General features: G+C 22.6%; 10 protein-coding genes across 10 annotated transcripts; 6 read left to right on the top strand and 4 right to left on the bottom strand.

Moving 5' to 3' along the window:
- Nucleotides 1-679: 679 nt before the first annotated feature.
- On the top strand, nucleotides 680-2236 carry PVVCY_1406180 (pre-mRNA-splicing factor CWC26, putative; the record flags this gene model as incomplete). Its single annotated transcript, XM_037634915.1, has 1 exon — nucleotides 680-2236. One exon carries the CDS (start codon nucleotides 680-682, stop codon nucleotides 2234-2236), a length of 1557 nt encoding a protein of 518 aa, XP_037490953.1.
- A 1061-nt stretch (nucleotides 2237-3297) lies between these two features.
- Nucleotides 3298-4407, top strand: PVVCY_1406190 (conserved Plasmodium protein, unknown function; the record flags this gene model as incomplete). Its single annotated transcript, XM_008624415.1, has 1 exon — nucleotides 3298-4407. The coding sequence occupies one exon, from the start codon at nucleotides 3298-3300 to the stop codon at nucleotides 4405-4407; it is 1110 nt and encodes a 369-aa protein (XP_008622637.1).
- Nucleotides 4408-5718: 1311 nt separating this feature from the next.
- On the top strand, nucleotides 5719-6894 carry PVVCY_1406200 (signal recognition particle, beta subunit, putative; the record flags this gene model as incomplete). Its single annotated transcript, XM_008624414.1, has 4 exons — nucleotides 5719-6182; nucleotides 6309-6440; nucleotides 6531-6648; nucleotides 6823-6894. 4 exons carry the CDS (start codon nucleotides 5719-5721, stop codon nucleotides 6892-6894), a joined length of 786 nt encoding a protein of 261 aa, XP_008622636.1.
- A 921-nt stretch (nucleotides 6895-7815) lies between these two features.
- PVVCY_1406210 (rac-beta serine/threonine protein kinase, putative) lies at nucleotides 7816-10007 on the bottom strand (the record flags this gene model as incomplete). The annotated part of the gene is made up of 2 exons (XM_008624413.1): nucleotides 7816-9013; nucleotides 9103-10007. 2 exons carry the CDS (start codon nucleotides 10005-10007, stop codon nucleotides 7816-7818), a joined length of 2103 nt encoding a protein of 700 aa, XP_008622635.1.
- Nucleotides 10008-11855: 1848 nt separating this feature from the next.
- Nucleotides 11856-12741, top strand: PVVCY_1406220 (conserved Plasmodium protein, unknown function; the record flags this gene model as incomplete). Its single annotated transcript, XM_008624412.1, has 2 exons — nucleotides 11856-12296; nucleotides 12445-12741. 2 exons carry the CDS (start codon nucleotides 11856-11858, stop codon nucleotides 12739-12741), a joined length of 738 nt encoding a protein of 245 aa, XP_008622634.1.
- A 283-nt stretch (nucleotides 12742-13024) lies between these two features.
- Nucleotides 13025-13498, bottom strand: PVVCY_1406230 (conserved Plasmodium protein, unknown function; the record flags this gene model as incomplete). Its single annotated transcript, XM_008624411.1, has 1 exon — nucleotides 13025-13498. The coding sequence occupies one exon, from the start codon at nucleotides 13496-13498 to the stop codon at nucleotides 13025-13027; it is 474 nt and encodes a 157-aa protein (XP_008622633.1).
- A 707-nt stretch (nucleotides 13499-14205) lies between these two features.
- Nucleotides 14206-15973, top strand: PVVCY_1406240 (GPI mannosyltransferase 2, putative; the record flags this gene model as incomplete). The annotated part of the gene is made up of 2 exons (XM_008624410.1): nucleotides 14206-15693; nucleotides 15818-15973. 2 exons carry the CDS (start codon nucleotides 14206-14208, stop codon nucleotides 15971-15973), a joined length of 1644 nt encoding a protein of 547 aa, XP_008622632.1.
- A 482-nt stretch (nucleotides 15974-16455) lies between these two features.
- On the bottom strand, nucleotides 16456-17367 carry PVVCY_1406250 (FK506-binding protein (FKBP)-type peptidyl-prolyl isomerase, putative; the record flags this gene model as incomplete). Its single annotated transcript, XM_008624409.1, has 1 exon — nucleotides 16456-17367. The coding sequence occupies one exon, from the start codon at nucleotides 17365-17367 to the stop codon at nucleotides 16456-16458; it is 912 nt and encodes a 303-aa protein (XP_008622631.1).
- Nucleotides 17368-20613: 3246 nt separating this feature from the next.
- On the top strand, nucleotides 20614-22788 carry PVVCY_1406260 (serine/threonine protein kinase, putative; the record flags this gene model as incomplete). The annotated part of the gene is made up of 1 exon (XM_008624408.2): nucleotides 20614-22788. One exon carries the CDS (start codon nucleotides 20614-20616, stop codon nucleotides 22786-22788), a length of 2175 nt encoding a protein of 724 aa, XP_008622630.2.
- A 423-nt stretch (nucleotides 22789-23211) lies between these two features.
- PVVCY_1406270 (conserved Plasmodium protein, unknown function) lies at nucleotides 23212-24558 on the bottom strand (the record flags this gene model as incomplete). The annotated part of the gene is made up of 1 exon (XM_008624407.2): nucleotides 23212-24558. One exon carries the CDS (start codon nucleotides 24556-24558, stop codon nucleotides 23212-23214), a length of 1347 nt encoding a protein of 448 aa, XP_008622629.1.
- Nucleotides 24559-25063: the final 505 nt, after the last annotated feature.

A 25063-nucleotide genomic window follows, 5' to 3' on the forward strand; every position in this document is an offset into this window, starting at 1 on the left:
GTGATGGAAAGAAATATATATGTAAACTATAATTGGAGGGCTGCAGATTATATGATAAAATGGAAAACTATGAAATATTTTTTCAAAAAAAAAAATAATAAAATAAATAAACATAACAAAAATGTGCATTATATGTATATATAATCATTTATAAAATAAAAAAACGGAATGGAGAATATCTATCAAACTTTAAAGAGCCAAAAAAAAAATATATTTATTAAGAATGAAATTGACAAAAAAATAGGAAATAAAATAAATAACAAAACATATATATTTTTTAGTATTTAAAAAAATTGATCAAACATAAGCTTGAAGGATTAGTATACAAACAGAGAGAAATGCTTTTTTCATGTATATTTTTTTTCCTTTAAAAAATCTAATTTTCCAAAATTATTTGTCAAACGAAAGAAATTACAATTTATATTGAAAAGCAAATATATTATATATATCATATGTTTATATGGATGAATAAAAATTTATCGGAAAATATGTGTACCTTTTGTATAGCCGTCTTAGAATGAAACATAACCCAAGTAATATAAATAGGTATGCTGCTTAAATATGATAGAATATAATAGTACATAGGATAAATTGACACATTATCAATTAGTATAATATACATGCCCATATATTTGTATATATATGTGTGTATGGGGATATACAAGGGTAATTTAACAAAATGGAGGAATACTTACGGAACAAATATTTAAAAACTGATGTAGAAAAAAAGAAAAAAAAAAATAAAAAAGGAAAAATAAAAATCCATGATAGTGATGATGAAAATGAAAGATTTAATAAAAAGAATATAAAAAATAATAATTTAGATGAATATAATTTTATTGAATCAGATTCAAGTTCAGATGTACCTATAACTATTATGCAAAATGATGGCATGGATATATTAGATTTATCTCGTGAAAATAAAAAAAAAATTTTACAATCTTTAAACAATGATATATCACCCGATACTCCTTTTAACGATGTTGATAAAATTCACGAAAAAAAAAAGAAAAAAAAAAAAGAAAAAAAAAAAGAATGGAGTTTAAAAAGTCTAATAAAAAAAGGACATATTGCTAAACAGGCGAAACAAAGCCAATACAATGATATTGATGAAAAAAATTCTAATCACAAATCTAAAAATACGGATGTGAGGCATATCTCAAAAGCTTCATTAGATAGTGATAAAAATTATAACAAAAATAATCGAACAAGCTCGGAAGAAACATACCGAAGGCGAAAACGTAGTAACACCCGGGATAGCAGTTCCGATGTTTCACTACCAAGAAGAGGAAAGGAACAAGATAGTAGTTCCGATGTTTCACTACCAAGAAGAAGAGGAAAGGAACAAGATAGTAGTTCAGATGTTTCACTACCAAGAAGAAAAGGAAAGGAACAAGATAGTAGTTCAGATGTTTCACTACCAAGAAGAAAAGGAAAGGAACAAGATAGTAGTTCAGATGTTTCACTACCAAGAAGAAAAGGAAAGGAACAAGATAGTAGTTCAGATGTTTCACTACCAAGAAGAAAAGGAAAAGATCGAAGTAGCAGCTCAGACGTTTCACTACCAAGGAAGGAAGTGAAAAGGGCAACTAGTATGGATAGCCAACCAGAAGGAAACGATTCGAATAATAATGAATATTCATCTGACGTATCAAATAAAATAAGCAATGAAGAAGAAAATGAAGTAGTAAAAAATTCTGATAAAAATCCTAATACAATTTATAGAGACAAAGATGGTAAAATAATTTCAAGAGATGAATGGATTAAAAATATTAAAAATGAAAAACCAGGATATCGACATGGGGTAGATAAAATAAAAGGAAACGATAAAAATGAAAGAAATAAAAGAAATCGAAAAGGTAAAAAGTATAATGATGATCAAAAAGTAAAATTAGAATGGGGAAGTGGGTTAGTACAAAAAGAAATGCGAGAAAAAATAATGGAGGAAAATAAAAAAATAGTAAATAAAAAGAATATAATAAATTATGATTATGATAGTGATTATGATCAAAAATTAAAACAAGATATAAGAAAAGAAGATCCAATGAATAAATATTTAGTACAATCAAATCAGGAAAACCAAAAAGCAAAATGCAGGTATCAATCTCCATACAATAGATTTAATATTTTAGCAGGATATAGATGGGATGGTGTAATAAGAGGAAATGGTTTTGAACAAAAAAGATACGAAATGTTAAAAGAAAAAGAGTTGAAAGATAGATTAGCATATATATAAGTTTAGGCTACGACAAAAGTATAGCAAAAATTCATATATATTCTAATGTTATCGCTATTATTTTCATATTCCCTCAATTTTATGTCCCTTTTTTGTAAAAAAATATAAAACGAAGAAAAAATTAATTCCATCATCATATAGTATAAATGTGAAAATTATTTTTCCTAATAAAATGGTGAAATAACACCGTAGGAATGTGCCTATATTATTTTTGTAGTGATAATGCATTCACAATATATTCTTCCTACATTGAAATATAAATGTTAATTTTGTATTTTATTTATTTTTTTTAATCATAATTTTATATTTTCATATTTTAATTCGATTTTATTTATATTTAATTTAACTTTTTTTTGTAAACAAAATTTAGAATATTTGTTCAATTATTTAATTGTAACAATGTAAATTTAAATTATAAGAGAGTAATGTGTTTACTTTTGCCGTTACATTTATGTTTTTTTTTTTATGACCCTGCAATATTTTTTGGCAGATTAATTAGCTTGAAATAATTTTTTTTTTTTTTTTTGAAATATTCTATCAAATTTTGTATTATTCATCAAGAGAATAATATATGTGATATCATTTATGGGTTGGCCAGTCATTGGCATAATATTCTCTTTGCATGAATAGCCATTTCCTTTATATTTGTTTAGTTTTTATGAAACATAAAAATAAGCTTACCATATAGGTTTTCTCAGCATATGCACACATAGCTATATGCATATTGCTGTGCATGTAGAATACCAATTTTACATTCCTTGTTCATATTTGTTTTATTGTATTCATTTGTATATTTCTCAATTCAGACAAAGTATTACAATTTTTCAAAGGATTATATACGAGAACTTTCATAAATGTTTGTGATAAAAACAGTAAACAAATTAATTAATCAAGATATATGCAAAGTACACATGTATAGTTTTTACTTTATGACATGAACATATGGAATATTAAATCAATAAAAAAAAAATCGCTTTTTATCATGATAATGTAAAAGAGGTGACCAGCAAGAATAAAATAGTTGAGAAAAATTCACACACACAAAAAAAAAATACACCACAATGAATAGTATATATAAAAAATTAATATGTATTAGTCGGCATAGAATAAAGAACAATTTTTTTTTAATAAGTTATGGTAATATAAAGGTAAATGAATTTAAAATACAAAAGAGAGATTTTTTTTTTTTTAAAAATGATAAAAATGATATAATTAAAAATGAAATTGAGGAAATATTAAAACAAGACGATTATTCAGTACTTACAAAACATAAAAAAGTGGAACCTTCAAGCCAAAATACTGTAGAAAACAATTATGGAAATAATAATAAAAGTAGAGGAAAAATAAAAAGATTATTTATATTTATAGCATTTCAAAGTATACCAATAATAGGATTAATGTATTTATTTAAATATATTGAAGAAGTAAAATTAGCAGAATTAAACTATTCATTTGAAACATCTGATGATATTATAAATGAGACAATAAAATTGATAGAAGTTAATCCCAAATGTTATTGTCTATATTCCAATAATAATGAAATTAATACCTTTTTTATTGATCCATTATATCCAGAAAATTCAGAAATAAATTATGAACAAGGAATAAATAACAAGGAGCGTAATACTGTTACTCTTATGACGAGTGAGAAAAAGGAATCCGAAGAAAAGCCATTAGCAAATGGTCATTTTCAGGATAGTGAAATGTCGAAATTACCAAATAATGAAACAGAAGACAATAAAGGAACTATTGAAAGTCTCATACAATCATTAAATACCCCGATTATTCAAAAGGCTATGGGAGTAAAATCATCAACTGAACTACCTTTAAATTATTTATATTTTTGTATATCCAAAAATAGTGATATACATAATTTTTTAAAAAATAAAAATAATAATATAAGTATATTATATAGTGATGATAAAAAAAATGTATATGCTACCTTAACAGGTAATGGAACAATAATAGAAAATGAAAATATCAAAAATATTGTATGGACAAATAAATGGGCTTATCTTATACCAGACGATTACAAAGATAATTATATATTAATTAAATTTACTCCATCTCTAATTTCAATTAAAACTATTGGTTTAAAAAATACACATTGGAAAAGTAACATAGTTAAACGAGGGTTGGTTGATGACAAAATATCGTGGATTAAAATGTAGCCTATTTATTTTTCTATACACACAAGTTAATTATACATGCATTTAGAAATGTAGTATTATTTTTTATGTGTATACATAGTATCAAACTCATGAATAATATATGTTATATGTATTGAAATGTATATGAATTATTATTCATTTTGAATGCCTCTCATTTTGGGAGATTATGTTTTCAACAATTTCTTATGCACACAAAAATGGTGTAATATATATGAACAAAAATAATTTTTTAAGACCAAATTAATTTTTTTAAGTTATTACCACTATTTTGATATATATAAATAATAAATATTTTTTAAAGACAAAATTATAATCATCTTTCTTTGATTTTGTTTATTATTATTGTCATATTTCATAAGAAATGGAGGTGAAAAAAATAAAATAAAAATGGTTGGGTTTAAGCACATGGTTATTGAGAAATTGGGGAATAAAATATTATATAAGGATAGTTTATTATTTTTATATTTTATTATAAACTTTACACATGTAAAATATGTGTATATAAGCAATTTTTTGTAGTATGCTTTTTTCTTTAATATCATCTTAGTTCTTTGTATTATTTATTTTAGTGTGTTTTATTTAATTTATTTTAATAAGCCATTTTAGATAGTTTGTAATTATATTTCCAAAGAACAATATGTAAAAAATAAAAATATAATTTAAATGGATATGGAAAATTGTATAATAATGAACTTACTATCATTTTGTTTTATTTTATTTGCTTATTTTTATTTTATTTTTTGTATTATTTTTTAAAGGAACATTTTTTATATACATTGCGTAAATTTAATAATATTGGTACTACTGGTATTATTTCATTGGCAAAAGTAATATATAACTATTATATATGTATTAATTTTTATATTTTATTGTTTATTTTTTTTGTAAAAATAATTGTATACATCCATATAAGCACTATGTGATCATCTGGATGTGGATAGTATATAACATATTTAATTTAATGAGCAGTTCAAAAACATAAAAAAAATAAAGAACAAGAACAAGGAAAAAGCAAAAGCAGCAAGTTGTTAAGATAATATATCGATAGGGAATACACATATACACAAGTACAAAATACAAAGATATAAGTTTTAACAAACATATTGAAAAAAAAAATTTACATTGATGATATGGAAAGGGTAATAACAATTTAAATGTAACATGTATAAAAAATATAAAATAGTTTAAGAACGGAAAAATTGCCTTTATATAATAATAAAGTTAGTACTAACAAAATTACTAAAGGTATAACTAGCCTTCCGTATCATAATCCAAAAACCAAACATATAGATTTTTTTTAATAGACATAAAATGGAAAACGCAGTTAAAATTTTAAATGAAGTTATTGGAAAAATAAAAGATTATAACAAAAAATATGGAATAAATATAGACGAATTTCACAATGTATTATTTGTAACGAGTATATTATTAGCATTGTTATTTATTTTTTATATAATTTTTATTTTATTTGCTATATTTTTTAAAAAATCCAAAACAAATAATGTTGTATTATTATTAGGGCCATGTGAAAGTGGTAAAACCACTTTCCTTTTTAAATTAAAAACAGATAAAATGTGTAGGACTGTACCATCAATGAAAGAAAATGTTGCTTTTGTATTTTTAAAAAATATTAAAAAATCCAAATTTATACAATTTGTTGATTTTCCTGGTCATCCAAAGTTAGCCTTTGGTATTAAAAAATATCTAAACATTACAAATGTAATTGTTTATATCCTTGACAGTTCAGATAGGCAATCTCTCAAATATGTCGCAGAGTAATAATATATTAATATGTATACATATTATAGTGATATAAAAATATACACAATTGTTGTTAAAGAATGTGAAATAATTTTTACAAAAAGAATATTCATTATAATTTATTTTTTTTTTTATCGCAGAAACATGTTGGAATTATTTATGAATAAGGCAATTGTCAAAAGACAAATTCCTATCATCATTTTTTGCAACAAAACGGATTTATGTAATTCACGCCCAAAGAAAGTCATTAAAGAGGATTTAGAAAGAGAAATGTAAAACATTAAAAAAATAGTAAATTAGTTAGTAGTTTTATACTAGTTTGGTTATTCATTTTTCTATGCATTAACTTTTTATATTTTTAGTGAAATTTTGAAAATGTCTAAATACAACTCTCTTGAGGATGATATCAATGACGAATCGGAATGCTTCCTTGGGGTCAATTCAGAATTCTTTAGATTTGAAAGGGCTCCAATCCATGTGGTAATACAAACATATAATAGGATAAAATAATAAAAATGTCCCAAAAGCATATGCTTAATATATAATTCGATTGTATAATACATGAACATGCTTGTTACACTTATTTATATGTATACTAATGTAACTATTTATTCATTTAACAATTAATATTTTATAATATTTTACGTTTTACAGGAATTATGTAGTGGTTCAATAAAAAATAATAATATGGACGAGGTCATTGAGCTTATTGGAAAATATTATTAATTTTTATTTCATTAAATTATTATATTTATCCATTCTTATACTTGTTTTTTATTAATATATTTATTAATTTATTTAATGTTTATATTTTTTTCATTATACTATATAAATAAGTTATTTTTTTTTATTTTTGTTACTTTATTTTTTGAAAACACCATAACATATGTGTTAGTTGCTTTTTCTTTTTCAATTTTTTTTTTAATAATTTAGACTTTCAATTTATATGTTTGAAATAAAAGAATATATTTATATAATTTAAAATCAGTAGAAACATTTTTTTAAATATTATAATACCGTCTATTTGAAAACCATTTTAGTTTGTCCCGATCTATATATTACAGTTGTTTTGTAAAGATACCTAATTACAACACACCCGAATATTCATAGTTGTATGTACTAAAAAAATGTATAGGATTATATATAATTTAATTATTGTGAATTATTTAAAAAATATAAATAAGGTAAAAGCTAAAGAGGTAAGATTGAAAAGAACATTTAAAGTTGTATTTTTTATTGTGAACAAGGATAGTGTAAAAAAATAAATGAAACATATTTCAAACATTAAAAATGAGTAAGTTAATTAAAAATATTAAATCAAATAAATAATCATATTAACTTCATAGGCTTTTAGCCATAACATAGAAATGTGTGGGTATATGCATATATCCAAAATATGGAGTGAAACAAAAAATTGGCATATAATAAATTAATAAAAAGAATACTCACATGTAAAAATATGACAAAAAAGGATGAAAAAATAAATAAATGTTAAAGCGTATGAATATTCATATTATTTACAAAAAAAAATATTTTTTTTTATAATTTTAGACAGAATATATGGCTAGCTACTAGCTATTTTGCATATAAAATATTTTATTTCTAGCCATTTGCATATGAAATATTTTATTTCTAGCTATTTTCACATTAATTGTCATTATAGTTGTAACTAAAATCCCTAAATAGCGCATTTTGGGGATGAAAATCAAAAGAGTGTGAGTCAAACTTGTCTGAGTGTCTAAGAGACATACATAAAAATTCGTCATCAAAATATCTTAAATCGGTTATGTTAAATAAAACAGGTTTAAATGGAGGTGATATTTTTTTAGAACTAACATCACCCCAATTAATGTTTTTAAAGAAAGGGTGTTTTTTTATTTCTTCTGCATCCGTTATACCTGATCCTAACCTTTTTCGTGGATTTTTTTGTAATAATTTTTTTAATAAATCACCAATTTCTGGTGATAATTTATTAGAAATTTTTATTTTTTTATATTTAATATTTTCAAATAAGACATCTCTAGATTTTCCATTAAATGGTAATTTCCCATTCACCATTTCATATAACATTACACCTAAGCTCCACCAATCTGCGGATTTACCATGTCCCGTTTGTTGTATAATTTCAGGAGATAAATATTCCGGAGTTCCACATAATGATTTTGCTGAATTGTTATCACTAATACATTCCTTTGATAATCCAAAATCAGTTAATCTAATATGACCATATTTATCCAATAGAACATTTTCAGGTTTTAAATCTCTATATATAATACTTAATTTATGTAAATATTGTAAAGCTATAATAATTTCCGAGACATAAAATCTAGCTATTTCTTCTGTAAATTTGTTTAATTTTGATAAATGAAAAAATAATTCTCCACCCGGACAATATTCTAATATAAAATATAATTTTTTTGAGGTTTGAAAAGTATAATACATTTTAACTATAAATGGGTGAGAAACAGATTTTAATATACTTTTTTCAACTTTTGTATGCTCTAATTGATTTTGTGATATTATATTTTCTTTTCTTAATATTTTCATAGCATACAATTTATTGGTTCGTAGATGTTTAACTAATAATACTTTTCCATAGGAACCTTTTCCAATAACTTTTAAAAAATTAAAACAATCTGGTTTTAACCGTCTTTTTTTTTTATTTGATAATGGAATAAATTTACTTGATCGTTTTTTTTTTGATTTTTCATGCATATCATGGATATATAGATTATCACAATTTAAAGGTTGAACATGAATATTATTACTATTCATATTTAAGTTATAATTTTTCAAATTGTCTTTGTTGCACATATCATTTTTGAGGTTCTGAATGAAATCATTTCTGTTTGAAAGAAAAAAAAAAAAAGTAATAGTGATATTTTATAAAAGTAGACACGAATATTTGTAAAGCTAGATAGGCATATGACTAACCTGCATTGCATAAGCATGTCATCTTGTGGATCTATTTGTGATATTCTTTTTTGTTTAGGTGCGGATGTTTTAGACTGTATATTATTTAAAACCCGTTTTTTTTCAACAATTTTTTTATTTTTTTTGATATGGATGTTTTTATCTTTGTTTGAAATGGATTTATTATATATTAGCTTATTTCTACTAAATGTATCTTTATCAACATTTATTGGTTTGTCTTTTTTAATTTGCATTTTACATGTATGTTTTGTGCTAGCATTTTTTTGCAAATTTTTATTTAATTTATTTTTAGAACTATTTATCTCTTTATTTGATGAAGGTATCACATTTTTTTCACTAGTTTTATTGTGTATATGACTGGTATGTTTTGGAGTTGGCATAATGATTTCCATGTTTCTTTTCTTTTTTCGTTTTAAAAGATGTGCTTTAATGATACCTTTTTTTTTATGATCCTCATTTCCAATTTTATGTAATTTGGTTCGATCACCATGACTATTTTTTTTAATTAATGAGAAAGATTTTCTACCTTTTTGAGGTTCTTTAAAAATTCCACTAGGTAGTTTGTTTATCTTATTTACTGTTTTATCTGCATTTATATTGGTACTATCTTTATTACTATCTTTATTGACTGTAAATTTATTCCATATGCTGCTACTTTTCTTCAATCCCTTTTCAGATTGAAATGGGGTATCTTTTGTACTTTCGGGAGAGTTTATTTTATTATAGCCTTTAGAAACTTCGATATTATCTTTTTTATTTTTTTTTCTGGCTTTTGAAATTATGAAATTAAAATAGCTTTTAAGATTTTTTTTTTGTATAAGTATTTCATCGGATCCGTCTGAAGCCGGAATATTTTTCTGTTTATATTTGTCTGAAAAATATTTAAAAATTTTAAGGCGGTTCATTATGATTATCTTTAAAGAATGTTTTATTGGGTTTCAGAAAAGTCAGCCACATGCATAAGCGTGTGTGTATGTGTATGTGTATATATGATAGATAACATTTCTATATGCATGTTAATATATATGTAGACAATATTATGCTACTTGTAAATTGTACAAAATTAAATAAATTAAAAAATTATTCATTAATTAGTTTAAGGATGGTGTTTTTCTCTCCTTTTGTTTATATTTATTAAAAACAAAAATGCAGGAGAAAAAATCAGTTTTTTAAGAATGAATATAAAAAAATAGTAAACTAATTTAGCTTTAAAATAAAAAGAGTTGTGTAAATGCTTTATGAGCAATTTTTGTAAAATAATAATACGATTTTGATGTTTATATGGTTTATATTTATTTATATAAATATTTAAAGACCGAAAAGAATTAAATAAACTAAATATGTCTTTTATACAACTTTTTAAAATATGCTTATAAATGTTTAAAAAAATATATTTACATAAATAGCCAATTATTATGTAAATTATAAAATTTATTTTACTCGATAATGGCATGTAAAATGTGTCAGGTTGTGCCGGTGTATATATAAGCAAATAATTAAATATGTGTAAATATGTATAAATATGTGTAAATATGCATAAATATGTATAAATATGTGTAAATATGTATAAATATGTGTAAATATGCATAAATATGTATAAATATATGTAAATATAAATATGCATATTTATTTATTTTATTGCATGATGGTTGTGCATTTTTCCGTCTTATGCTGAAATTTTTATGCTTGTAAATGTTTCAACATATGGGCCTTTAATTAATCACAATTTATATTAGACAAAAAATTATAAATTAAATTTGGAAAGTATATATATATACCAAAACAAAATGTAGAACGAGGCTTATTTAAAATGGAGTAACATATATTATTTATTTTACACCCGTAGACAATTTTTTACATTTTTTACATTTTTTATGGATATGCTTTATTTATGTGTGTGTTTTATACAACCATTATGTATATAATTTAAAAATAAGAGAGTTTCACTTTTTTTTTGTATAAATAAGTTTGAAAATTTATGGGCTTATTTTTGTAAAATAAAAAATATATTATAAACATAATTTATATTAAGAAATGTGTGATTAAAAAAATAAGAGGAAAGAATATCCATTAATTATTAAGACCAAATATTCTTAAAACCTTAGTTACTGACAAAATGAAAATGTGTATAGTTCGACTGGCGTGTAATTTTACATAATTTACATAGTTAGATATTAAATATGGTGGTGATATTTTGAAAAATAAACAAACAAAATATAAATAATAACTTTCAAATATATACATATTAAAGATGTTTAATATGTTTTACATTTTTAGAATTTATTTTTTTTTTATAACTTAACAGTTCTGTCTCATTTATTTGTAGAACGGGTTGGGAATTATTAAAAAAAAAAAAATAATACTACCTATCCATATATATTGTAACTATATTATAAAGGTATACATATATTATATTATTTTAATTTAGTTTACTTTATTTTGTTTTCGGTTTATTATTTTGCATATTTTCTTTGCTTATTTTTGTTTAGTAATGTTTTATTTTTATTTTTTAATACATGAATAAATTAGTCACAAACGGGGATAGTTTTTGAATGGTAAGGGCTGGGAAATTGAAATTAATTATGTTTGCTAAAAATTATTATTTTTTTTGAAAAAATATAAATAAATTACAAAAAAGGAAAGCAAATAAAATAATAATTATTATACAGTTTAACAAGCATAAGTTTGTACAAAAATGGAATAAAAATAATATCTGAATATGTAAAAATGTGAGTATGTAAAAAGAGAGAAAAATGGAAAACAAAGTAGGAGATCATAATTTTTACTTAATTAAAGATTTAAAGCCATTTTTAAATAATATTTCTTTAAAATGTTTAATTTTAAGATATATAGATGACCCACCTGATCATATAAATAATGTAATAAAATATCATTACCATGTAGCAGACAACAGTGGATCAGTCATTTTATGTATTACTCAAAATTTTATACAAGAAGAATTAGTAAAAAATAATATCGACCTATTAAATGACAATATCGAAGATTCAGTAGAATTATATGGTACCAAAGAATTTGATACATTTGAAAATCCGAATGTAGTAACTGACCAAATGCAATATAATCAACATACAAATAAAAAACCAAACAATTTAAAAACAATGAAATATTTCTTTCGGGTTGGTGATATCCTTAAAATTACCGGAGCTGTAACCACCTGGTCGATGGGGAAAATGGTACTGAAAAAAAAATTTGAAAAAAATAAGAAAAATGAAAAAAGTGAGACCGCAATTGTCTTAGCGGTTTGCCATATTACTGCCTATGCACAATCTGATGCTAAATAGGATACCTATTTATATGGTTTGCTTTTTTTTTCTTTATTAGGTGATAATGCCAAATACAAGATCAAAGAAAAACAACCCACAAGAAATTCGAGGGTCAATTGAAAGACTTGGATTTTTTGTTATGAATATAAATGAAGAACCAAATGTAAGTAATTTGATAACTTCAACGACGGAGAAAAAATATCAAGACAATCGTCAATCAAATAATATAAATTGTAATAATGTTACAAATAAAAATTTGGGAGATAAAATTGTACATAACCCTCATATTTTAAAACAAAATAAGGATAGTAAATATGACATACTTCCTTTATTTGATAATGGCAATATGCTATAAATATTTTGCAACAGTTTAAGTGTGAGTTTTAGGATAGAATAAAAAAATAAAGAAAAATAGGAATGGCCTATTGCGAACATATATGAAGTACAAAAGTTGTCATATTGAGACAAACAGTTTTTAGGGTAATAATAGAATTATGGCAGTATACCATAATTGATTTTTTTTTTTTTAGTATAAATAAAAGTTATATGTTATTTTTAGCATATTCATAGGGTAATAGCTAAAATAGAGTTTTAAAAAAAATGATAAATACGTGTGTAAACATGTGAGATTTTCAAATTTATAAGTCTAAAAAAAGTTTACTATTCATTGGGTTTGTTACTAAAGAATAATCATAATAATATAAATATGGATCATCATTATTTAAGGTTGTAGTATATCCTATAGGGGCTTGACATTCACTACATAAAATTCGATATTGTAGTTCTATTCCATTTTCTCTTTTAATTGCAATTTTTTTATTTTGTGTTTTATGAAACTGTTTATTAATAAATTTGAGTGTTGGGTAGATTATAGAATTGTCGATTTTTCTTGTAGGCAATTTATTTATATTTATTTCACTAATTAAACAATTATTTCCACATAAAAAACAAAAATAAACAATAAATTCTGTTTCATGTTTATTAATTGAACTATCTTTTGATGTATAATTTAAAATTTTAAACTTTTTTTGTTTGGAATTATCATTTTGTGCCTCTTGCTCGTTCTGAGCTTTTCTCTTAATATCAAGAAGGCTTATTTCATTTTGTTCCATTTTATGAAATTTCAAATGGATTCTTCAGTTTCTTTACCTTTTCCTTTTCCCTTTGCCTTTACATTTTCGCCATTCGTTTTGTTAATGTTTTTTTTGCTTTGGTTTGCTTTGTTTTGCTTATTTTTTTTTTTTGCAATTTTTTGTTCATAGCCAACTTTGAAAACTGTTGATTGTTTTCCAAAATTTTGAAAGTCGAATTATTTTATAATGTAATATTTTTATCTAAGTTTAATAACATGTGCTAATATATTTGCAATCACAAAGAAAATGAGCCATCCATAGTGCATGTAATAATATGCATATAATGTATATGCGTTGGCATAATATTTTTATATGGATATTACATTTTACATATGGAGGCATAAAACTTTATTAATGGGTTTATTTTAGATGATTTAAAAGACATTGTGAATGTAAAATAAAATATTTATAGATAATTTAGTAAATATAAAATGCCAATTCGATTTAAAGATGAAAAAAAATATGATATTTATTTTGATTATGGATATGTGATGGATATTATATAAATTATTAAGTATTGGAACTAAAATAGAATTATAATCGTAGGAATATTATAAAGTTGTAGTTTTATATATATGTTTTTGGATATATTTATTTATACTTTTTTGTTGTTTCATTGTGTGAGGTAATATATACATGGGTATAATAATTTGATGCCATGTTTTTATACTTGCCTCTTGAACGAAATGCATGAACAGACAATAAACAGCGTGAAAGGAAAAAAAACAAATTTGAAAAATGAAAGGAATGTAATAAAAGATATATTATTAATTACAGTCGTAGGAATAATAGTAAGAATATTTTGTATAGTATATACAATAATATGTAGTAGACTTATAAATAATTATAAGTTTAATTTGGATTTATTATGTTATGGAAATGAAGGAAGTTTATGGGAATATATTAAATATTTTTCATATTGGGATGGAGAATATTTTTTAAAATTATCACTTAATGAAACAGAATATAAATATGAGCATAATCATGCTTTCTTTCCAGCATTACCCATACTATTAAGAATTATAAAAAAACTATTAAAACAAATATTTACAAATATTACAAACTCTTGCTCAACTTATGTTTTTTTAGCTATCGTTACAAATTTATTTTTTTTCACTATTGCTACTATTGGTATTTATTTATTCCCATTAATTTATTTTCAAAATGTAGAAAGAAAGGAAGGAGAGCAAGATGGCAATATAAAAAAGGTTGAGGAAAAACCTGATGACAATTCATTACATGGCACACTAAATAAAGACAATTGCTATTACTTATACCATATAGATAGCTGGGAAGAGTGTAAACGATTTAGTTTTTTTTTGTCTTTATTATACATATTTAGTGTTGGGAATATACACACAATCTCTTTTTATAATGAAAGTATTTTTAGTTGTTTTTCAATATGGGGGTTTAATTTTTTAAAATTATCAATAAATAATTATAAGTTCAATTTTATTTTTGAAATATTAGCAGTAATGTTTTTTTTTATAGCTTCTTGTTTTAGATCAAATGGCATACTATTTTTAATACCACTTTTTTTTTATAATTTATATTTATGTAAATTTGTTAGACATTGTGTTAAGCCATGGATAGTGAATGTAGAAGACTGTCATAATAATAAAGAACTTGTGTGTGATGAAAATAAAATATTTTCTTATTTTTTCAGCCAAAGAAGAATTATATCCTTTTTAATATTTTGGTTAAAAGCATTATGTGAAGCATTAATTATAATATTCCCACTTTTAATTTTTCAGTTTTATTCATATCATTTATATTGTATAAAACATGATGATTTATGGATAAATAAAAATAAAAAATTTTATTTTTTTTTGATAAATTTTTTTAAAAATCCAATCTCATATTTTAATATAGGAAGTTATAATAATATACAAAAAATAAATAGACCATGGTGTGAAAAAGTTATACCTTTTTCTTATAGTTATATACAGAAAAATTATTGGAATGTAAAATTTTTAAAATTTTTATTTGACCCAGATTTTAAAATATTTTATTCAGCACCTATATATTTTATATCATATCATAGTATAATTCAATTTTTTAAAAATAATAAATTTTACCTTCTCAAAATATCGGTTTTATATAACCCATTTTTTATGACCATAGCACATTTGTTTTTTTTGACAACTTACATATTCTTATTTGCCCACAACGAGGTTAGTGATGTGTTACATAATATGAGCTAGCTTATTTATCATGCTCACGACATATATATAGACTAGATTAATATTTGCATAATATTTCCTATTTATGTTTTTTTTTTCTTTTACCTTTTTGCAGATTATATTGCGATTAATTTTAGGCTGTCCCGTTTTTTACTTGCATTATGCATATTTATTAAAATATTCTAATAAATGGAATTTTCTTTTATTCATTAATTTATTATATTTTTTTGTGGGGCCACCATTATTTGGAACATTTATAGCTTGGACATAGGATATATTAAAAGTTTGAAAACATATTTATTATTAGGGGAAAGGCACTATAAAATAAGAATATATTTCAAGTATTCTCACATATGTATATATGTATTTCTTAAAATTGTTCAAGTTAATAATCATAAAAAATTATAAATGAATATTTACACAAAGTTATATAACAGTGAAAAAATTCAAAAAAAATGAATAACGATAAAAATTACAAGATTGAGAAATCACATTCATAGGACGTGATATACACATGTGTATATTGTATCCCTTATATAATCAAATAAATTTCAATTAGCTATTTTTTTTTCACCATTTTTTTATTTCAACTTTTTTTTTATTTTAGCTAGTTTTGCTTTAGCTAGTTTCAAAATTGTGATAGGCCCTTGAATAATTTGTTTATATAAAAAACATTATATTTTTTGTTTTTTATGTTTGAAAAAGTTATAAATAATGATTTTTTATTATGATTGAATGAATAATTTAAAAAAGTCAAATGGGGTTAGTTTTTTTTTCTTCATATAAGTTGGCTTTATCAAACATTCCGCCGAAAGTAATTTGGTCTTTCTTTCTTGCTTCTTTTAATTTGGCTATACATAGCTCATAACTATTTCTAATATCTAAGTTTTTAGGATTTAATGATGCAGCTTTATATAAATTTAATTTGGCTTCTTCTAAAAATCCAAAATTCATATTTGCAACTCCTAATTTGTATAAACCTTTAACATTATTTTTGTCCAATTTAAGAACTTTCGATGCATGTTCAATAGCGTTTGGGTAATCTTTATTTTTGTTATAACAAGTAGATAAATTTAAATTACATATAATTTGAATATTTTGTTTTTTTTCTAATAATTCATCTTCCCATTCATCTGTGTGCATGAAATAGTCAAGAGCTTCTTTATATTTTGCAATAGCTTCATTTATTTCATTTTTTTTAAAAAATTCATTTCCTTCATCTTTTAATTCAAATGCTGCTTGTATTTTTTCTTCATCTGTATAATCATAAATATTTTTTTTGGCTTCTTTAAAACTTAATAATTCAATTTCAAAAATTAAAACACTATTCCCTGGAATAGTTTCTCCACATCCTTCTTTTCCATATCCATATTTACTATCTAAACGAACCGAACATTTTTCATTTTTTTTCATCGAAGCTACACATATATCCCATCCTTTAATAACTTCACCATTTCCTAAATGAAATTTAAATGGGACATCTCTTTGACGTGATGAATCAAAAATTGAACCATCACTTTCTAATTTTCCTACATAATGTACTGTAACTTCATTTCCTTTTTTGGGTATATTTTCTTCTCCTTCATCTCCTTTTCGTAATATTGTTTTAATTACTCCTCCATCGTCTGTTAAATGAATTTGTTCAAGATTTTCTTGGTTTTCCATTTTTAATATACTTTATAAATTATATGCTATATGAGGTATGTACTTATCACATATATTATTTATAGTATCGTATGACTGTTTCAAAATTTTGATAATATATATAACGAAAATAATATAAATATACTTTTGTAATATTTTAAATGAAAATAATTTTGGGAGTGGAATCGTGAAAAATGTTAAAAAAAATTGAAAATATTAATAGAAATAATTCTTTAGAATATATAGAAGCCTTTATATAAAATATTTTTGTAAAAAAAAAAAAATAATATATGCAAAAATGTGAATTTTGTACAATATTAAATAAGAGAAAAAATATCGGGGATTATAGAATTGTTGTATCAGTAAGTGGAACACATATATATTTATTTATAAACCTATTTATTAATAAAAAGTGAGGCTTTATATGGCTGAAGAGTTATATTATTATAAGAATAAATCGAATAGATAATGTTATAGGACGTAAAATAGAGGACGTCGAAAATTATAAAATAAAAAAATATCTTATATTGAGGGAATGTATTTATATACAAAAAATGGTTGAAATATTTGAAAATGTTCGTCGCAAAATTATACATGCATACATGTATATAATTTGGTTTTGTAGGATTTTATTTTTTTTTAAATGAATATTTACACTATTATTACTCAATTATTATTTCATTTGAAAAATAAAGTGAAGAAAAATGTATTTAAATTGTTCAAAATAAACCCTGAAGGGTGATGATAATTTTATTAGGGTGTATAAGTGTAAAAATATATGTAAGCTTATGATACATATTCTTATAAATCAGCATATATTTAAGCATGAAATATATAATATGTTTTAAATAAAATTGATGAAAATTATTTACCTGCATTTAAGTAAGTGTAATTTTATATTTTCAAACCATATGTTTTTATTTAGTATTTTTTTTTGCGGCACTATTGTAAGAATATGTCATTGTGAAGGAATAAGTTATGGAATAAATGTGTTTGTTTATTGTATGATTGATACTATTGTGTTGTATCACTGCTTTTAGCATTTATTTTTCTTTAATATATTGACAAAATAATGTTCCTTACATGTTCATAAATAAATTTTAAAACATGCACAATTTAGCCAATATTACATGAAAAATTATGACTGGTCATAAAAAATAAGACACTATAATAATTTTTGTAGTTAAACAAATAAAAATAAAATGAGAATTAAAAAATACAATAAAACAAGCATTAATATATTGGTACATAAAACGCAGTATTATATGAAATTTGGTTTGAAAAACATAAATTTTAACAGACTATTTTTAACCTTAATGTTCATACTGTTAATAAAAGGGATACATATATTTATAATATAACAAGATAAATGGGGTGTTAAATGATTTAAGACCTTTTGTTGGGTATTGACAATAAGTGTGTATTTATTAAAGGAATAAACATATGTAGGAATGTGGATAATATGTATTAACTGCTTAGTGGATTATAAGGCAAAAAATGAGGTTTTTCCCTAGTATGGGCAAATAAATTTGTTTGGTTAATTATATTTTATTTTTTGACATTAATTTATCATAAATTATTGAATATGATTTAAAGAGATTACAAAAAAAGTGTATAAAATAATATTTAATGTTGCATATGTTTAAGTCATTTTTAATTATGTAGTAAGTTATTGAGAAAGGAAAGACAATCATATATATGTGAATATATTAAAAATGGTTTAAAAAAGGAATAAATTTTTTTTTATATTTTCCTTCTACCTTAAAAATTTTCCCTTAAACAATAAAAAAATTGACATATGTTATGAAAATGCATAAAACAAATAAAAATTGCATGGTATAGTATTTATATAATGAATGCATATATTAACAGTATGTAGTCAGCATGCATAACAAAAAAATATAAAATGTGTATGATAATATATATTATGCATATTAAGATATTTAAAAAATTGTAAAATATTACAATACAGTCCGCACACAAAATGTATTAAGAATATATGCTTTATTTATTTTGCTTTCATTTTTTTTCTTTTTTTTTTTTACCATAATTATATTTATAGTAAAGTTAATAAAAATGAAGAAAATATAAATTTGTAGTTTTCATTCTATTTTTAAAATATGTATATACATGTATAGTTTTACATGTTCAAATGATGCGTGTATGTTATAATTTAAAAATATATGCACAAATTAGTAAAATCATATTTAATGTGTTTGTTTAATTCTTATGCTTTATCTCATTTGTTTGATTTTATCGCTTTAAAATACATTTTTGATTTCATATTGTAAGATAAATGTAGAGTGCAATGTGTGTGTGTTCTTTATAATTTTAATGTTCTTTAAAATTATTGCCGTTCATGTAAAATTAATAAATTAACAAGCTAATAAATTAAGAAAATAAACTAAAATTTAAATATGTATAAATAAATTATTATATATATACATATATTTGTAAATGTACGTACACAAAAAGTAGTATGTTCATAAAAGTGCATATTATATATACTCTATAATATATGCATAATTGATATGTCATTATTTTTTTTATATATTTTTGTTAAAGAAAAATATTTGCCTTATATATGTGAGTATGCACATATAAATATGTTCGTCTAATATTTATACTTTCCCATGAAAATTAATTTTAATAGCTATGATTCAATATAGCGATATAAATGTTTATGCATACTATTATATGTATATACATGTTTTAAGCAACTGTTTTAAAAAAAAATAAAATACATTTGCATGTCTTCTGCTTTTAAAATACCCCAATATATGGGTTATATGCATACTGATATAAAAAATTTGTATTCCCCCGTTGTTTATGCTTTATTTATTTATTGTACATGTATGGGCGTATTTTTTTTTAACAGATTAGAAAAAATTTGTTATGATAATATTAGTATTGTAATATTGAAGAGAATATTTAGTGTCTATTTGTCTGAGTACGATAATTGCATATATTAATATATTTGTGCATATAATTTTTTTTTTGATATTTTTGTACATTTTTATTCTATACTAATTTATTCTGTACATTGATATATCATGCATTATTAAAGTTGCAGAAACAGTTTAATATTAAATAATTCTTTTTTGCATTTATAATAATCTGCATGGTTTAAAGAATAAATTATATATACCTTCGTATGGTAGTATATATTTTATTAAATTTGAGTTTAGCAGTTTATAGTAGTTATATTCTCTGAAATAAAGGAATGATTAAAAAATAAAAAGTTTTTTTTTAAATATATAGAAAAAAATGCTAAAATTAAAGAGTATTTGTACAACCCTTATAGGAGGGAAAATATATAATATTAATGGAAAGACAATAAAGGAAGATAAGCTAATATCTGAAGGTGCATATTCATTTGTGTATTTAGCAAATGATTTAAATACAAACAAAACATATACAATAAAAAAAACAATATGTCAAAATAAAGAAAAATTAGAAATGGCAAAGAAAGAAATAAACATATTAAAAAGTTTGCCACCTCATAAAAATATAGTACAGTATTTTGGATCAACTATAATAGATGAAAACAATTATAAAATAGTTATTATGTTAATGGAATATTGTGAAAGAGGTAATTTATTAAACATATATGAAAAGAATAAAGATAAAATAAAAGAATTTCATATTATAAAAATATTAAAAGATGTAATAAATGGTTTAAATTTTTTACACACACAAGAAATACCAATAATACATAGAGATATAAAATTAGAGAATATTTTATGTGATAAAAACAATGTATATAAAATATGTGATTTTTGTTCACATGCAGTAACAAATCCATTTTTTCCTAATGATTTAAAAAAAAATGAATTAAATTTATTCAAATATGGGATAGAGCGTGATACAACAATATATTATAGACCCCCAGAATTGATAGACTTATATTCAAATGGTGAAATATCTACTAAGGTAGATATATGGATGGTTGGGTGTGTATTATATTTGTTATTATTTGGTGTACATCCATTTCAAGGTAGTATTTCACCAAAAATTAGTAGAAACAATGATGAAAATGTCGATATAAATGTCAATAATAATAGTTTTTTATCTATTTTAAATGGAAGTTTTGTTATTCCTCATGTTGCAAAATATTCAAAAAGAATTATATCCATATTATTAATGACATTGGATAAGAATCCACAAGTTAGAATTTCGTCATCAACACTTTTGTTAATTTTAGAAAATTATGGAGATTTAAAATCATGGTTTATGCATATACCCTTAGATATTAAAAAATTGGTTAATAAAATTTTTGAAAAAATAAATGAACTTAATGATAATAATAAAAATGATGAACTTATTGAAGTTTCAAGTGATAAAACAATAAACATTAAAATTAAATCACATAGATATAATCAAAATTTAAATAAAAACATAAAAAATGGTATTACACCTGTTGGTAATACTAGTGGTGGTTTTTTGAAATATTTTACTCCTGTTATGTTTAAAAAAAAAACATCTGATTCAGTTTCGCTAGAAAATAAAAATAGTATCACTAATAAAACTGAATCTGAGACAAAAAATGTGGAAGAAAAGGTTGAGGATAAGACTAATGGAACTACTACAGTTGATGATAATTCAAATTTAGACAATAACAAAAATGAAAAGGAATATGAAAAATTGTTAAGCATCGAAAGTATTACCAAAGCAGATTCTACATTGGTAGATATAAATGATAATGCAAATGTAGAAAAAGGAGAAGCATTTATTAAAGACTTAGAGACCATACAAAATAATAATAAAGAAGCAAATTTATTCGATTTAAATGATACAATAAATACAAATCTGAATGATGATAGTAAGAATGGAGAAAGTACAACCATTAATAGTGAAGGAGAAATGAATTATGATAATTTTAATTTTGGATTTAGTTATGATAATTTTGGTGAAGAAAAAAATGTTGATTTATTTGATATGGGATATAATTCAAACTTCGGACATTTAGATAAAAATAATATGAACTTATCTTTTTTTGATACATCTTTTGTATCAGATAAAGAAAATAATAATATAGTTAATAAACAAAATAATAATATTGCTAATAAACAAAATAATAATATTGCTAATAAACAAAATAATAATATTGCTAATAAACAAAATAAAAATTTTAATAATGAAAAAATATTAAAAGAATCTTTATTTAGTAGTGATTATTCTTCGTTAAATAATGTTTCAGATTATTTTAATAAAAGTAATTCAAATTATAATAATAATATGTCCTATTTTGATGATATAAAAAATGATTCAGCAGATTTTTTTCATTTTGATATTCCAAATAATAAAAAGGAAATAAAATATTCTTATGATACTAATGATATTGTTTCTGATAATCCAAAAAACAAAAATTTTATAGCATCAGATAAAAATGATAAATTTTCTGAACTCCTTGATGAGTTTCAAAAAATATCAATCAAATAAAATTAAGTCTTTCGAAAAATGGTAAAACATTTAACATATACTTAATCAGAAATTATTTTATTTTTCTACCTTATGTCTGTTTACAAAAAAGGACAGAATCAACCTATGCTGCTAATATTGGCAGTGCATATTTTAGGGGTCATTAAAATATAAAAAAAAATTAAATTAGAAAAAGGGGTAGATAATATATTAATTTGTTTGAAGACAAAGAGAAAAATTATAATTAAAAATGTGTCTATAAAAAATGGCATAAGTGGGATAATGACGTATATCTTTACAAAAATTTCCGACAAATTTCATGCCTTATATAGGGCTTAAAGGGGTTTGAAAATTGTGGTGGATAGCTACGCTATATTTTGCTGCTTTATTATTTTTCTACTTTATTATTTTTCTGCTTTACTGGTTTATTATTTTACACCATTTTTACGACCCCTTTTGAATGTGGGAAAGGAGAGCGTTGCAAAGGTGGGTAATTGCTTTGTGTTTATATTCCGTTTTTATGCAAGGTATAATTTGGGTTGGTATATTTTTTTTGTTAAGGAATTTTTTTATTTGAAAATTTTTATGTTTTTCCCTAGTAAGAACAATCTTGATTTGTTTGCTCATATATTTGGACTTTTGTGTATTGATTTGATTTTCATGCTCATAATTATTATTTGTGGTGTTTCCTAAATTGGGTTTCAATTTTATATTTGCTATTTTTTCATTTTTTTTATGATGTTTTTTTGTTACTTTATGATGCAATTTGACTAACATGTTTAGTAGTAACTCCAATTTAGAATTCGTTGGATAATAAATATTTATAAAATTTAGTTTTTTCAAAAGGGCATAACAACTTTCACCCATACATATAACATAATTAAATTTATTTCCAAAATTTTGATAAAATGATAAGACAGCACTATTGCTCATTAAGCAGATTATAGAATTTTTGTTTATTTTTATTTTTTTTAATTTTGTTTTGCTATAACTTATGCCTTTAGTATCATAGCAGTTTATTCTCGTGGCGTTAACTTGTTTTACATTATGATTGTAATTGCTGTTTTTATTTTCCTTTTTTTCTTCGACCCACATTTCAGGGTTTTCAAAATTTGCCTTACTAATAGCTGATGCAACCCAAACAAGATCAATAGAATGATTTTTTTGTTTTTGAAAATAGTGTAAGGATAGTTCTCGTTTTAGGGTGTCTGCATTTGATATAGTTGGAGTAAAAACAATATTAAAATTTTTCAAATTTTTATTAATTTTGTTAAATTCATAACTATTTATATGATATATTTTTTTATTTTCTAAAGACATATTTTTATATATATTATAAAATTCATTTTTTTTTAATTCATTATTAAGTATATGATTAGTTGAGTATCCGATTGAAATTATTGGGATGTTTAGAAGTTTATTTATTTTATTTATATTGTCTTTGTTTTTTATGGATATCCATTTTGTAGTGTCACTAGTTTGTTTTATTATTTTTTTTAAATGACAGATTAGTAGTATAACTACAAGTCTATATATTTTAGCAGCTTCAGGTGACGTTATTAAAATGTGAGGATTATTTATTTTGTTTTTTTTTACATTTACATAATTGTGTGTATATAAATTAGTATTATCTATGTGATGGTGAAACGGTATTTGTTTTATTTTATGGTTGTTTCCATTCTGTTTACATAATGAGGATATATAAAATAAAAATTTTATTTTTGATTTTAATTTTAAGCATAGACTAAAAATAGGGAAAATAATGAGCCAACATAAAAGACGTTTTTTCATAATATTCCTACTTAAGTATAAAAATAAAAAAAAAATTATTTATATAAAAGTCTGATCAGTATAATTTACACTTTCAGTAAATGGCCAATTGCAATGTAAATCTATGCATGTATGTATGGAAACATTTTCAGAATTTATTTTTCAACCCATTTTTGTTTGTACAATATTAAAAAATGACAAAATATTGATATGACATATTTATTGTAGAACATATATGTAGGTGTAGCCCATTTTACTTTCCTACTACTTAATGAATGAGCATACGACAATTTATGTTGGTACTGGTTGTAGAGTAAAAAAAAATGGAAAAATTGAATTTTGTAAAAATTGATAAAATTAAAAAATATTCTTTATTTTTAATATATATAATTTGTATATATTATGAAATAAAATCTGAAACAGAAATTGTATGTGTATATACAACTGATTGTGATAAATGGGGGTTTAAAATTTGTTTCAACATTTTAAGGTATACTATATTTTCCATATAAATAAAACGAAAAAA

This window comes from Plasmodium vinckei, assembly GCF_900681995.1.
Source record: "Plasmodium vinckei vinckei genome assembly, chromosome: PVVCY_14".
Classification (NCBI taxonomy): Eukaryota; Apicomplexa; class Aconoidasida; order Haemosporida; family Plasmodiidae; genus Plasmodium; species Plasmodium vinckei.